Below are 16729 nucleotides of genomic sequence, written 5' to 3'. Positions count from 1 at the left end.
CAAGGGCACTAGCCTTTGTATCTCTGCATCTGCCAGTCACTGGCCACACATGCCACTTGGAAGAGAAGGTGTAACCTTGGAAAGAAGCTAAGTGTGGGGAGAATTTCAAGAATAGGAGAATTAGCAAATGTGTCAAACGCCAGGAAGACTAAGGCAAGGTAAAGCCTGGATAATGTACATTGGCTTTAGTAAGTAGAACTTCATTGATGAGGTTGGCAAGAGCAATTGCACTAGGGTTAAGTAGGTGGTAGTAACAAGAGCGTGAATAGTGAATTCATTTCTCCTCACTTCATCACATCAGCCACTATCACCATAGAAGTAGGAAAATGGAGTTGGCAGAGTCTGCATCCTGCGGGATAAACAGTAGTCTAGTTTATTAGTCCGTTCTCATCCTGATAATAAAGACATACCCGAGACTGGGTAATTTATAAAGGAAAGAGATTTAATTGACTCACAGTTTCACATGACTGGGGAGGCCTCACAGTCACGGAGGAAGGCAAATGAGGAGCAAAGTCATGTCTCACATGGCAACAGGCAAGAAAGCTTGTGCAGGGGAACTCTCATTAAAACCATCAGATCTCATGAGATGTATTCACTATCACAAGAACAACACAGGAAAGGCCTGCCCCTGTGATTCAATTACCTCCCACCGAGTCCCTCCCATGACAAGTGGGAGTTATGGGAGCTACAATTCAAGATGAGATTTGGGTGGGGACACAGCCAAAGCATATCATCTGGTAACCAGAAGTGGAGCTAAAAATGTGGATTATACTTTGAAGACAGTTAGCTGTGAGGCAAAATGAAGAATGAAAATTCACCCAGACTTGTGTTAAGGACAGAAAATATTTCATAGGGTGAATAACTCAAGCACATTTATACTAGAAGGGGAGGAGTTAAAGAAACAGAGGAGGGGGTGATACATGATGGCAGGAGGTGATCTGTTCCTGCCAGGTGGTCCTTGCAAAAAAGTCGGGGGACATGAGGTCTCCCCTAACTATCTTTGTTCATACCATTTGTCCCCTTGGGGAACATAAGGGTGGCATAAAACAGTCCAGTCTCCTGACTGTGAGTAATGGAGAAAAAGTTTAAGTGAATCTGGTACCAAGGAGCAAAAGCTAAATTGGGAACTAAAAAGACAGTTAATACAAAATGTCATATTTTAAAAAAGAACAGGCATATGGGCAAAATGTCAGCCTTTTGCAAGGACTGATTCAAAGTTCAGTAAATCTGAGGGAACTCTTTCAAGCCTCAGAGAATCTCTCCAAGTTTGCTATTCTAAAACATTTATCATATTTTATGTAACAGATGGTAATATTTTCATTTATTCAGACCTTAAAAAATTTTACATTGTCTTTCTATTGTGGTAAAAATGCATAATATAAAAATTGAAAAATGCATAATATAAAAAAGTTCATCTTCATAACTTTTTCCTTAAATTAAATATCTCTACTCATTAAACAACAACTCCTCATCCTTTCATTTACTCCTTTGAATTTGACTATACTAGGTACCTCATGTAAGTAGAGTCATATACTATTTTCCTTGTATATCTGATATACTTCACCTAGCACAATACCTTCAAGGTTCACCTATGTATTTGAATTTCATTCAGTTTGGCTGGGCACGGTGGCTCATGCCTGTAATCCCAGCACTTTGAGAGGCCAAGGTGGGCGGATCACTTGAGGTCAAGAGTTTAAGACTAGGCTGGCCAACATGGTGAAACCCCATCTCTACTAAAAAGACTAAAATTAGCCAGGTGTGGTGGTGTGTGCCTACAATCCCAACTATTTGAGAGGCTGAGGCAGGAGAATTGCTTGAAGCAAGGAGGTAAAAGTTACAGTGAGCCCAGCCTGGGCAACAAGAGCGAAACTCTGTCTCAAAAAAAAAAAAAATTCATTCAGTTTTATGGCTGATAATATTCCTTTGTATGAGTATACAACATTTTGCTTTTCCATTCATCCATTTATGGTACATTTGGGTTGTTTGTACCTTTTGGCTCTTGCGAATAATGCATCAACATTGATACACAAATATCTGAGCCCCTGCTATTGATTATCTGGGATACATACCTATAGGTGGAATGCAGAATCATATAGTAATTCTATGATTATTTTCATAAGAACTTCTATACTGTATTCCACAGCAGCTGCGTCATTTTACATTCCTACCAGCAATGCACAATAGTTCCAATTTATCCACGTAATCACTAACTCTTCTTAATTTTTGTTTTAATAGTAGCCATCCTAATGACTGTGAGGTGGTATCCCCTTGTAGTTTTGATTTGCATTTCCCTAACAATTAGTGATATTGGGCATTTTTTTCGTGTGCTTACTGGCCATTTGTGTATCTTCTTGGAGAAGTGCCTATATTAATCATTTGCACGATTTTAAATTGTGTTGTTTGGTTTCAGTTGCTGTTGAACTGGAGGAATCCTTTATATATTCTGGATATTAATTCATACATGATTTGTAAATATTTTTTCCCATTACATATAACATATGCCAGACAAGGTGCTATAAGGGTGTAAGGATGGCAAGACTGGGCAGAAGGAGAAGATGACCTGCAATTCAGTTGCACCTGAGGCCTTGCTCCATTTTACTGAGAGCTCTGCAGCAAGATGACCTTTCACAAGTCCCGCAATTGAAGCAAGGTTGCTAGCCTTTGTATCTCTGCATCTACCAGTCATTGGCTGCACATGCCACCTGGAAGACAGGGTGTAAACTGAGCTTTTTCTGCCTTTTCTGGTATCCTTTGGTGCACACATGTTTTAATATGAAGTTCATTTTATCTAATTTTTCTTTTGTTGCCTGTGATTTTGGTGTCCTATCCACAAAATTATTGTCAAATTCGATGTCATGAAGTTTTTCCTCTATTTTTTTTCTAAGAGCTTTATAGTTTAACTAACATGTTTAGGTCTTTGATCCATTTTGAGTTTATTATGGTATATAGTGTAAGGGAAGGATCCAACATCAATCTTATTCATGTGAATATCCAGTTTTCTCAACATCGTTTGTTGAAAAGTCTGTCCTTTGTCTATTGAATGGTCTTGGCACCCATGTGTGATTAATTGATCATTTCCTGAGGATTTATTTCTGGATCTCTGTTCTCTTTTACAGATCTATATGTGTGTATTTATGCCACACAGTTTTTCATTACTGAAACTTTTCAGTAAGTTTTGAATTTATAAAGTATGAGTCCTCTAATTTCATCCTTCCTTTCAAAAGATTGTTTTGGCCATTTGGGTCCCAGAAGGTACTACATGAATTTTAGGATGCATTTTTCTACTTCTGCAAAAAAAAAAAAAAAAAAGTTATCAGGATTTTGATAGAAACTGCATTGAATCTGGAGATTATTTGTAACAACAATAGTAAGTTTCTCAATCCATGAACATGGGATGTATTCCTATTTATTTATGTCTTCTTTAATTTTTCAGCAATTTTTATAGTTTTCAGTGTAAGAGACTTTTAACTTATTGGTTAAGTCTATTCCTATGCATTTTACTCTTTTTGATGCTATATAAATTGAATTGTTTTCTTAATTTCCTTTTGGGGAGTTTTATTGTTAGCATATAGAAATGTAACTGATTTTTTAAAAGAAAAAAAATAGATCAATCTATTAATTTCCCTATACCTTGCACAATATGAACAGAATAGATGCATAAAAATTCAAGAAAAATTAAGAGGAAAATAATAAATCCAGAGAAGAGATAAGTCTATAGAAAAACTCACTTTGATTAACTTGGAAAGTGCCACAACATTACCACTAAGCTTCTTAGAATCTATATTAACTATGAGATCTGACTTCATATCAAATGCAACTATCTTTTCCAAATAGAAGTCAGGGTCCAAGCAACCTGACTGAGTGAATATTCAGGGATATAAAACTGGATCATGGTTATAATTTGCTAGGATGCTGCCTTTTTTGTCATTGTTGTTGTATTGTCATTCTCTGCCTGGAGGAAAAAAAATGGGATGGTTGCTATAGTGGTTATAGTAGAGTCAAGAGACAGATCACTTGGTGTCCAGCACCATCGAGTTATGGGAGGATAGGGAAAAATAACTCCTAGTCAGGGCTATGAAGGTATTACATAGAAGGCCATATTGGTGACCAAACTAGTTCAAATCTATGCATATCAGTCAACTTTGTGCTTGATATTTTGTGGTTTTTCCCACTCAGAGACATGCTGAGCAGCAACTATGGCTCATGGGATATTGGCAGACCTCATTTTAAATACAGGGGTGGCCCTCGTTTTTTAAATGTAGAAGTAGCAAGGTCTATGTGAATTAGTCACTTTTTCATGGTGCCAGAGTCCATGGAAACTTGACTTACATCCAGGAATCACAGAGCTGGTTTCCATGTTTATTTTTGTTTCTTTGTTTTTTAATGTAAGCATTTATAGTTTGTATGGCTCCCAGTTCCCCTGTTTTCTATCTTTGTCCTGACTGAGAAAACAGAGTGCCTTGACCAAACTGAGTTGCTGTTCAAGGCCAACTTTATGCCTTCTCCTACAGGCTTGGACACAAGCCAGGGCCTGGAAGGTGCCCAGGAACATTCCAAGACACTGATGAAGTTCTTTAAGTTGTTGCCCAAAACTGAAAGGTCAAACATCTTGCTAAACACATAGAAAGTAGCCCTGGCCCTGAGCCAAATTCTTTAAACACTCTGTAAACCAACTCCCTCCTTATAGCCATACCCAGGTAGAACATCTTTTCTGCTATCCATCACAAGGACACCACAACTCTCATATGTAAATTTTCCTAACAAATGTTTTGGACGGTTATCTAGGGCTTCTTTCTTTGGAATCCCAATTGGCTCTACCTCAGGGTGATGTGGGACAGTCCACTATAAGAACTCCTCAGCCACCACTTTTGGGGCAACACTGACCATTGGCTCCAAGGACAGAACATAGCTATAAATTTCCCCCTGAACACTGCTTTTGCTGGGCCTCATGAGTTTTTGTGTAGTGTTTTCTTTGTTTTCACTCATCTCTAAGCATTTTCTAAATTCTCTTATGATTTCTTCATTTAGCCATTGGTTGTTTAAGAGTGTGTAGTTTACTTTCTGCAAATTTGTGAATTTTCCAGGTTTTCTCCTGTTAATGATACCTAAATTCATCCAATTATGGTTGGAAAAGGTGGTTTATCTTTTCAAATCTACTGAGATTTAATTTATAGCCTAAAATATGGTTCATCCTGGAAGATGTCCTATGTGCACATGAAAAGAGTGTGTACTCTGTTTTTTGTTGATTAGTGTTCTGCATACGTTAGTTAGATCTAATTGGTTTATTGTGTTATTTAAGGTGTCTATATCCTTATTGATCTTCTCTCTGGTTGTTCTATTCATTAATGAGAGTAGGATATTAAAATATCCAACTATTATTATAGAATTGTTTCTTTAATTCTCTCAGTTTTTTCTTCATCTATTTTGAGGATCTGCTATTAGATGTGTAAATGTTTTTACTTTTTACATCTCCATTCTGAATTGAACCTTTTATTAATATGTAATATTCTTTGCTTCTTCTAAATTTTCTTGATTTAAGGTCTATTTTATCTGATATTAGTGTAGCCACCCTTACACCCCATTTGATTACTAACAGTCTACTTATGTCTTTGGATCTAAAGTGAGTCTCCTGGAGATGGCATCTAGTTGAATCATTTTTTTTAAATTCATTCTGCCAATCTCTGTCTTTTGATTGGGGAGTTTAATGTATTTATATTTAAAGTACTTATAAGGAGAAACTTATTCCATCATTTTGCTATTTTTTCTATATGCCTTATAGTTTTTATATCCCCAATTTCCTGCATTACTGCTTTGGGTTTTTTTTTGTTTTGTTTTGTTTTGTTTTGTTTTGTTTTGTTTTTTGAGATTGAGTCTCACTCTGTCACCCAGGCTGGAGTACTGTGGCATAATCTCAGCTCATTGTAACCTCCGCCTCCTGGGTTCTAGTGATTCTTCTGCCTCAGCTTTCAGAGTAGCTGAGATTACAGGCTGATGCCAGCATACCAGGCTAATTGTTTTTTCCTATATTTTTAGTAGAGATAGATTTTACCATATTGGCCAGGCTGGTCTCAAACTCCTGACCTCAAGTGATCCACCTGTCTCAGCCTCCCAAAGTGCTGAGATTATAGATGTGAGCCACCACACCCAGCCAGCATTACTATTTTCCTTTGTATTTAGTTGATTTTTTGTTGTAAAATATTTAAATTGCTTTCTCATTTTCTTTTGTAAATATTCTATAACTATTTCTTTGTAGTTGTCAGACAGTACATTTAATATATTAATGTTATAATACTAATTTGAATTTATATCAACTTCAGTAACATAAAAAACTCTGCTCCTTTACAGCTCCATCACCACCCCTTTTAGTTGTTGATGTCACAAAATTACATCTTCATACACTATGTGCCCAAAACATTATTTTAAATGCATTAAAATTTTAAATTACGTAGAAAACAAAATGTAAAGTAACAAACTTTTGTTACGATACTATTAGCTTTTATCATTCCCTATGTATTTACCTTTATTGAGATCTTTACTTCTTATGGCATTAACTTCTTGTCCAGTGTCTTTTCATTTCACCTTGTAGGACTTCCTTGAGCATTTCCTACAGGACAGGTCTATTGACAACAAACTCTATCAACTTTCATTTATCTGAGAATGTCTTAATTTCTTCTTCACTCTTGAACTAGTTTTACCAGATGCAAGATTCTTGTTTGACAGTTTTCTTCTTTTAACAGTTTTGAGGGTGGATGGGGAAAGGCTTTTCTTCTGGTTCAGCCCATTGCCTCTGGTTGCTGAAGTTTCTGATATCTGCTGATAATCTTGAGAGATTTTTTTTAACGTGATCCATGGCTTCTGTCTTCCTGATTTCAAGATTCTCTCTCTGTCTTTGGCTGTTGCCAAATTTATAATAACATGTCTTGGTGTGGGTCTCTTTGAGCTCATTTTACTTAGAGTTCATTGGGCTCCTGGATGTTTCTATTAATCAAATTTGGAAAGTTTTCAATCATTATTTCTTCAAATTATCTCTCTGCCCTTTTCTTTATTCTCCTTGAATACCACAATGTATACATTAGTCCACTTGATGGTATTCCAAAGGTCCCTTAGGCTCTGTTTACATTTCTTTGATCTTTTTTCTTTCTGTTCCTCTGACTAAATAATTGCCATTGTCCTACAGTAAAGTTAATTAATTGTTTCTTCTGCCTATTCAAATATGACTGTTTTTTTTTTTTTTTTTTTTTTTTTGAGATGGAGTCTTGCTCTGTCGCCCAGGCTGGAGTGCCGTGGTGCAATCTCGGCTCACTGCAAGCTCTGCCTCCTGGGTTCACACCATTCTCCTGCCTCAGCCTCTTGAGTAGCTGGTACTACAGGCGCCCACCACCACACCTGGCTAATTTTTTGTATTTTTAGTAGAGACAGGATTTCACCATGTTAGCCAGAATGCTCTAGATCTCCTGACCTCGTGATCCACCTGCCTCGGCCTCCCAAAGTGCTGGGATTACAGGTGTGAGCCACCACGCCCAGCCTCAAACATGACTTTCAATCCTACTAGTTAATACTTTATTTCAGTTATTGTACTTTTCCACTCTAGAATTTTTTGTTTCCCTTTAAAGTTTTCTACCTCTTATTGATATTTCCATTTTGTTTGCACATCATTTTCTTGACTTCCTCCACACCTCCCTTTAGTTTTTAAAGCATTGTTAAGACAATATTTTAAGGTATTTTTCTAGTATATCTGCCCTTCATGTCTTTTTCAGTACAGTTTCCATTCATTTTTTTTTCCTTTCATCCTTTGATGGGTCATACTTTCCTGTTTCCCTCTATGATTCTGAGTTTTATTAAAACCTGGACATTTGACTCCAATAAAGTGGGAATTCTGGAAATTATATTTTCCTCATTCTCCTAGGTTTGCTGCTGTTTGTTACTTTTTATTTATTGTTTTTGTTTTTTGGATTGCTGTCTCTGTGCTTAGGATCAGCCTGGGGTGTGAAAATACGTTCTTCTCAGGCATTTTCTGAGCCTGTGTCTTTCCCTGAGCATGTGTGGTTACTTTATAATTTTATTTATACATGCAGTTGTGTTTTAATGCCCTAATACTTAATGTATGAATCCCAAAAGAGGAAAATGAGAAAAATGAAGGATGGTGTGTAAAGGGAGCTAGTCTTTTAAAGCCCCTGTCACTTCAAACAGAGGGGCAGGGGCTCATGCCATGCCAGGAGTTTAGGGGGTATGAAGAGTTTGGAAACACTGTAAATTAATTAGTAATTTAATTTAATTTAATTTGATAACCTTTTCTCTGGCTCTTAGGCTATGTGCACCTCAGTGTAAATCAACAGAAGGGTTTGACTAATTGGTAAAGCAACACTTATTGCAGTCTCTGGTTTGGGGATGAATGCGGAAAGGCTTTGCTTCTGGTTCAGCCTTACTCTGGAACAAGATATACATATGGCTCTACAGGTTAAACAAAGCCAAAACATCATGGTGGCCATGCTCCTTGGAGTTCCTGATTAATGAGAAGAGCATTTCATATTCTAATAATCCTCCAAATTGTGTGGCTCTAGAATTTTATTTCTAACTTCTTTATCCCCAAGATCATTAAAACTGAATTATGGAAGCTATTATCCCAATGTCCTACAACAGGTCTGACAGCTATAATTGTGTAGCCCTTTAGGAAAAAAATAATCTTGGTAGGACTCTTAGAAGCATGGCTTGGAGGACTGCAGGTTTGCCATCTCATCCATGGATGTGTAGTGGGATGGATGACTTGGCTGTTTACTCAAGGCAATTTTTGTTATTAGGTAAGGTCAAGAATTGGCTACTGTCCTCAATTTGATGCCTTGCTGGAATATATGACTGCTCAGGAAATAATGATTATGTATGCCAGAATATGGGGAGTCTCTGAGCCCCAGATTAAGCTGTATGTGAACGAATGGTTGAATTCACTGGAACTGGAGTCTCATGCTGACAGGCTTATCAGCACCTACAGGTGAGTCACTATGCTACCACTCTTTTCTGTTGATGCTGCTAACATTGAGGTGCTTCCTTTTGTTCTTGCTGTTTGAAATGAAGCTTACAGCTCCACCTAAGCTCCGCTTCCCACAATTACCTACTTGTGAAACTATCTAATGTTCTGCTAGGCTTCAGATGCCAGTAATAAGGCAAATCAATACAGTTCTACATCTTCCCTTTGCAGAGATGAAACGCAAAGTCTTGGTTCTATTTGAACTATATCCTCTGAACCTCAAAAAAAGGAGTGTCTTCTCTTTCTAGGGTCCCTATAGTTCTTTGTCTACCAAGTAAGGAGGAATGTAGGCCCTTTGAATTATGATGTGATTTATGTGACTTGGAAACTGTAACACTCTAAGAACATGGGTAAATAAATGCCACTGATAATGCTGCCAAAATTTATTACATAAAAGTCACTCCTCTATATCTCAAATTTAAATGAATTGATATACACGTCTGTAATTGGGCCTGCTACCTAATCAAAGTCACATATAATCAGCATTGTGGACGTCCATGTTAAGTGTTTGCTGGGACGCTCAGCATTTGGGAAATTTGTACTAACTCTTTCCTATACATAACTGATATGTATAGCCATTTCTTCTCTCACTTTTTCTCTCCTTCTTTGGCCATGAAGTGAAGGAAACAAACGTAGGCTGAGTACTGCTATTGCCCTAATGGGAAGGTCTTCAGTCATCTTCCTGGATGAGCCATCAACTGGCATGGACCCAGTAGCCCGACGCCTGCTCTGGAACATAGTGACAAAGACACGCGAAAGTGGAAAAGCCATCGTTATAACCTCCCACAGGTGTGGCTCACTGGGAGGCTTGGTTGAGGGTTAGCGAGAGAGTTGTAGTGGCTGTAAGAGGGAATTATTTAGGCCCAGTGGATAATATTGGACAGTAAACTTGCCTGAGTACGTTAGTTCCTCATTAGGAATTAGGATTCATGTTAATCCTAATAAATCAAATGACTTAAAACCCTCACTGAGTTTAACAAAAAAAGTGAGGAAAAGACAGGACTTCAGAAGATGCTCTATTTGAAAATTGGGCACTATGTTCTTTTTCATTTGAAAAATTCCCACTTCCCATCAATGAGTTTTATGATTGGAAAAATACAACTTCTGATTGAAAATAGGGTCACAAAATTCTGGCTCTGATTGAACTACACAGTGTCCTCCAAAAGAGAACTTTTAACTTTTACCCTTACAACATTCTGCCCTTTTGTTTTGCAAGTATGGAGGAATGTGACGCGCTCTGTACCAGTCTAGCCATCATGGTGCAAGGGAAGTTCATGTGCTTGGGCAGCCCTCAGCATCTCAAGAACAAGTTTGGCAACATTTACATCCTCAAGGTCAAGGTCAAGACTAAAGATAAATTAGAGGATTTTAAACGTTTTGTTACAACAACATTTCCAGGTGAATTAAGTTGCGCTACCTTTGTCAGAAATATATTACATCGGCCCGGGGCAGTGGTTCACGCCTGTAATCCCAGCACTTTGGGAGGCTGAGGCGGGCAGGTCACTTGAGCTCAGGAGTTTGAGAAATGTGTTAAATCATGTTTGTTGTTCTCACCATCCATATGATTTATGTCTTCAATAGCAGTTTTCTGTGAGTTATTGATAGGTATTGATTTTCTGTAATGTTCCTTTGACAACGTTTGATACTATAAGTCTCTTGTGGCAGATTATGCTAAGTTTCACAAAAAACAGAGGTTCTCACAAACTCTTACATCACCTAACAAGGCAGTTTTATGTTTATAAATTAGTTGGGTGCAGTAGCTCACGCCTGTACTTCCAGCAACTTGGTAGGCTAAGTCCAGAGAACTGCTTGAGCCCCAGGGTTTAGGCTGCAATTAGCTATGATTGTGCTGTTGCACTCCAGTCTGGGTGACAGAGCAAGACCCCATCTCTAAAAAAATAATGATAATAAATAAAAACTAAAAATAAATTATATACCTAAAGTCCTATTTTAGCATAATTCTCAATTATTTTCACAGATTATTCATGCCAAGTTTTAAGGTTTTTTCCTTCACACTACACATGCAACTTTATGCTTTTGCTGTCTCAGTTAGGATATGGTATTGAAATGCAAATAAGAACGTTGCCAAAGGAACATTATAGAAAATCAATACCTATCAATAACTCACAGAAAACTGGTATTGAAGACATAAATCATATGAATGGTGAGAACAACAAATACAATGTAACACATTTCTCAAGAACATATTTCTCTCCTTTCAAGAGGAGTTTGGTTTCTGAGTGCTGTTTCTTCATGCTAAATTCAGTAGGCACCTCTCTGCCTACATGGAACAGTACAAGAGAGACCATCCATTTCGATCTGTCTCTTATCTCTCTTTCCTTAACCTAAAGTGTGGGCAATGGCAAGGCTTTTAATAATTCTGGCTTTTCATCTTAGTTTCCACTTCGGTAGGCTGAGCAAAATACCACAGAAGTTCCTGTTGTGTGTTAGGCTAAGGGGTTGAAAATTTGTCTCCTAGGCAATGGAAAATAGCAAAATTGATTACACAGTAAGAATAAAAATCAGGGTCAGGTACAGTGGCTCATGCTTGTAATCCCAGCACTTTGGGAGGCTGAAGTGGGTGGATTACCTGAGGTCAGGAGTTCAAGACCAGCCTGGTCAACATGATGAATCCCCATATCCATTAAAAATACAAAAATTAGCTGTACATGACAGCGTGCACCTGTGGTCTCAGCTACTCAGGAGGCTGAGGCAGGAGAATTACTTGAACCAGAGAGGTGTAGGTTCCAGTGAGCAGAGGTCATGCCATTGCACTTTAGCCTGGGTGACAGAGAGAGACTTCATCTCAAAAAAGCAAAAAAAAGAAAATCAGAAAACAGATATGAAATGGATGGTCAAGCATATGTGAAGAATGAGCTGTGTGGAAAAATTATCACCCCGGTGTTGGTCATAGTGTTTATGGTGTGCCCTTGACACATGTAGATGGATATGTCCATTAAGAAGTTGAATATTCACTTATGCGTGTGTGTGGCAAATATTTTTGAGGACTTATTGTGTCAGAGTTCGATTTGATGTGATCAATAAATCACTTTAAGAAAGCTCTATAGGCTAAGGCACGGTGGCTCACACCTGTAATCCCAGCACTTTGGAAGGCCAAGGTGGGCGGATCACAAGGTTAGGAGTTTGAGAGCAGCCTGGCCAATATGGTGAAACCCCATCTCTACTAAAAATAGAAAAATTAGCCAGGCATGGTGGCAGGTGCCTGTAATCCCAGCTACTCGGGAGGCTGAGGCAGGAGAATTGCTTGAACCCGGAAGGTGGAGGTTGCAGTGAGCTGAGATCGCGCCACTGGACTCCAGCCTGGGCAACAGAGTGAGACTCCATCTTAAAAACAAAATCAAAAAGCTCTGCACACTTCAGGATAATACAGAAAAACAATTCAACAAAATCAGGTAAACAATAAATTACCCAGACTAGTAACTTAATAGAAACATTGAAATTTCTTCTTAAAAAATCAAACAGAAATCATGGATATGTAATATACAGTGAATAAAATGAAGAATGCAGTAGAAAGCATTAACAGCAGAATTTATCAAGCAGAGAAAACTATCTCAACTCAAATAGGCTTTTTGAAAATATACAGTTAGACAATTAAAAGAAAAATTAAGAGGAATGAAGAAAGCTCATGAGATTTATAGAACAGCATCAAAAGAGCCAGTATTTGCATTATTAGAGTTTATGAGGAAGAAGAAAAAACAAATTGTTAGATTATTTAAAGAAATAAAAGCAGAAGATTTTCCAAATATTAAGAAAAACATAAATATCCAGGTACAAGAGGGTCACATATCTGCATTCGGATTCAATACAAACAAGGCTACATCAAGACATTATAATTAAATGGTCAAAAATCAAGCACAAAGAGAGGATCCTGAAAGCAGCAAGAGAAAAAACAAAAGCAAATAACATATAAGGGAGATTCCATAAGGCTAGCTGCAGATTTCGCAGCAGGGACCTCATGGGCAAGGAGAGAGTGGGATGACATGTTCAAATTACTGAAGAGAAAAAAACCTGCCAACCAAGATACTGTATCCAATACTATGTTGAATAAGAGTAGTAAGAGAGGACATCCTTGTTCTTGTGCCAGCTTTCAAGGGGAATGCTTCCGGCTTTCGCCCATTCAGTATGATATTGGTGGTGGGCTTGTCATATACGGCTCTTATGAGTTTGAGGTATGTCCCTTCAGTATCTAGTGTATTGAAAATTTTTAACCTGAAGGGATGTTGAATTTTATCGAAGGCCTTTTCTGCATCTATTGAGTTAATCACGTGGTTTTTGTCTTTAGTTCTGTTTATGTGACGAATCACATTTATTGATTTGCATGTGTTGAACCAGCCTTGCATCCCGGGAATGAAGCCAACTTGATCGTGGTGGACAAGCTTTTTGATGTGTGGGTGGATTCAGTTTGCGTATTTTATTGAGGATTTTTGCGCTGATTTTCATCGAGGATATTGGCCTGAAGTTTTCTTTTTTGTTGTATCCCTGTCCAGTTTTGGTATCAGGATGATGCTGGCCTCATAGAATGAGTTAGGGAGGGAGGAGTCCCTCCTTTGGTCACCAGCCTACATGTACCTGTAGGAGGTAGCTGGAGACCTCTGTTGGAAGGTTTCACTCAGTCAGGAAGAAAGGGATCAGGGACCCACCCAAAGCAGCAGTCTGGCTGCTTTTTGGTATAGCAGGTGTGCTGTGTTGTGGGGGACCTTTCCTTGTTTGGACTGCCTGTATTCTTCAAAGCTGACAGGCTGAAGTGGCTGAGTTGACCAAACCACAGAGATGGCAGCTGCCCCTCCCCCAGGAACTTGGACCCATCTCAGGGAGACTCCAACTCACTGCCATTGGTTGGCTGGGATTCCAAGCCAGTAGGTCTTAAGTTGTGATGTGATGTGGAAGTGGGGCCTGCAGAATGTACTGCTTGGCTCCCTGGATTCAGCTTCCTTCCTAGGGATATGTACAGATGGACCTCCCACCTTGCCAAGGATCCCAAGGCTGGAGTATATAAAACTCCTGGGTCTCTGTGTATACCTGAGTGGATGCTCTGTCAAGACTTCACAGAGCTCTGTGTATCAGACCCAAGGCCCTGGTGGTGTGGGCTCATGAGGGGATCTCTTGAGCTGTGGGTTACAAAGACCCATGGGAAAAGCATGATTTCCTGGGCAGGGTCTCATAATCACTCGGTGCTTCTCTTGGCTAGGGGTAGGGGTTCCTTTGGCTCCATGGGGCTCCTTGGTGGGCCATCTCCACCCCGTGCTCTTCCTTGTTCTCCATGGGTTGAGTTTTTAGCCAAGTTGGTCCCAATGTGAGAATCTGGATATGTCAGCTGAAGGTGCTAAATTCACTCACTCCTCTCCATTCTTCTCCGTGAGTACTGGGAACCACAGCCACTTCTAATAGGCTGTCTTGGATTGGGTCCCTCTGCAAACATAAGACTTTTAGAAGGCTCAGGTTTTTCACATTGGGCATGTCAGCTGATAATTTATTGTACCTCAAATCCTGCCTTCAGTAATTGCTATGAACTCCACATAATAAGATGATTTCATAAGGAATAAATCTGCTAAAAGCATTAATCATGTCATGGATACCAAAGAGAGTGGGTTAGCGGGTCATATCTCCTTTCATATTGACCTCCTCTATTCACTCCTCCACAGTATATAATTAAATGTAGTAATATTTTGGCAATTTCAAATGAAGCCTGTAAGATTATTCTCCTGTCCTATTTTCCTTTTTTAGGTAGTGTCTTAAAACATGAGAATCAAGGGATCCTTAACTACTACATTCCTAGCAAGGACAATCGCTGGGGAAAGGTGATAGTAGCAACCTTGCCCTTCTAACATTGCATGTTAAGAGAGCACTAACGATGGGGAGTATTTGGGATTCGGGAATGTGGAATGGGAACCTGGCATTGTTGGGGGAGTAGCACCATTAGGTTGCTTTTCAAACACGCCTAGAGTTCAATAGCTACAATTTCTTGTCCTGAATTCCATTATTACTCCATATCCATCAAGCGAATGGGAACAGAGAATGGCCTTCTCTCACTTTCTCAATTCTCTATTCTTCCACCTTCTCACCTCTCCCTTCTGTGCTTTTGTCCTCCAACATACATTTGATAGGAATTGGGGGAGTGGAGGAGAGGCTCATCTGAGTTGGGGGCTGAAGGGGAGATTGCAATGGTAACTGCGCTTTTGTTGCTGTTGTTAAAGGTGTTCGGCATTTTAGAGCAAGCTAAAGAGCAATTTGATTTAGAAGACTATTCCGTCAGTCAGATCACACTGGAACAAGTCTTCCTGACCTTTGCTAACCCAGAGAAAGTATCCAGTGATGATGAAAACGAGGTGCCATGAGATTCATTTACAACCAGTGACCCTCGTGTCTTTCATAGATGACACCTGGATGCATAGGGGGACTTTCCTGTGCATGTGTATCTTGGTGTAAATATATTTACATAATAAAGATTTTCCCAAAGAAGAACGTTTGTCCCCTTCATTGCAGATTTAGATGAGCAACCTGTGTATCCAGCATGCTCAAATCCGAAGACATTTGGTGAAATTCCTGTTTTCTCTCCTTGAGATATGAAAGAGCAGCATTTGTCAGGGTTGGGACAGGAACCTGTTCCTGAGGGTTCTGGACATTTGAACAGAAAGATCCAGTAATGATGGAGCTGTCAGATGGAACAGCCCAAAGAACAAGAGCTTTATGTTTTAGCAGTTGAGTTATGGATAAGAAGAGCATAAGGCCTGGATCACATCAGCTTTCCCATGGATACACACACACACACACCACACACACATTCATACTCACACACAGGTGCAGATATACATGCACATACACATATATCTAATATAAATCATCAGTGTTGGAGGGCTGAGTTGCGTTACTATTTCAGACATCCAAAATAAAGTTCATATGCTTCAGTTGAAAGAGAATTTTTGCACCAAGAGCATTTGGGGCCCATGACCAGAAAAAAAAAAAGGATTATTTAAAAATAATGTGTTTTCTTTTCTACCATTGTCTCCCCTCTAATAAAGAAGAAAAGAAGAAGAAATAAAGTGAAGAGGGAGGGACACAGAGATATTTTCTTCTGATTCTTGCCTAGGCAGATACTTGGAGTCCCCCATAAATAATATGAGAAATCTAATCACCTCTTCAGGATTCGTAGACAACTGAGTAGAAAACTAGGATGGTTCTTGTAGAATTGCAAGATGAAGAGAGTCTATAAAGCTGCTCTATTTTGGGGTGACTTGTTCAATGTTTTCAAATCCTTACTTGGATATTGTTGATTATAAAGTGACATCCACCAGATGCTTACTGGTTTTTTTTGGTTTTGTTTTTGTTTTTAGATAAAGAGGGAATTGGAGTTTGTTTCTATGAAGTGTCTAGGAGTATAAGAAGTCTCCAATTAAAACAAAATTGAATTTATAGCTCTTTCTCTGGTTCGTAGGCTATGCTCACCTGAGTGTAAATCAACAGAGGGGTTTGACTAATTGCTAAAGCAACACTCACTGCAGTCTGCAGGTTGGCGGGGTGGGGAAAGGCTTTGGTTCTGGTTCAGCCTTTATATGGACAAGATGTTGTACAGGTTGAACAGTGCAAATATATCCATGGCGGCCATTCCCCTTGGAGTTCTTGATTAATGAGAAGACCATCTCATAATCTGGTACTCCTCCAAAATGAGTAGGCTCTGGAATTTCATTT

At 38.9% G+C, this 16729-nt stretch overlaps 1 protein-coding gene across 4 annotated transcripts in view; it reads left to right on the top strand.

Annotated features, from left to right (window-relative positions):
* Nucleotides 1-15505, top strand: part of LOC101003272 (ATP-binding cassette sub-family A member 3-like) — a 176598-nt gene extending 161093 nt beyond the window's left edge. For all 4 annotated transcript variants that reach the window (XM_031658405.1, XM_031658406.1, XM_031658404.1 and 1 more), the window contains exons 27-31: nucleotides 8799-8986; nucleotides 9641-9811; nucleotides 10239-10420; nucleotides 14768-14841; nucleotides 15238-15505. In XM_031658405.1, coding sequence (XP_031514265.1) covers nucleotides 8799-8986; nucleotides 9641-9811; nucleotides 10239-10420; nucleotides 14768-14841; nucleotides 15238-15378 — 756 coding nt within the window. In that variant the 3' untranslated portion in view covers nucleotides 15379-15505. The remainder of the gene's footprint in view (nucleotides 1-8798; nucleotides 8987-9640; nucleotides 9812-10238; nucleotides 10421-14767; nucleotides 14842-15237) is intronic.
* Nucleotides 15506-16729: the final 1224 nt, after the last annotated feature.

The sequence above is a fragment of the Papio anubis genome, chromosome 18, assembly GCF_008728515.1.
Source record: "Papio anubis isolate 15944 chromosome 18, Panubis1.0, whole genome shotgun sequence".
Classification (NCBI taxonomy): Eukaryota; Metazoa; Chordata; class Mammalia; order Primates; family Cercopithecidae; genus Papio; species Papio anubis.
The sequence above is the reverse complement of the archived record's forward strand: the minus strand, read 5'-3'. Positions and strand labels throughout refer to the sequence as shown.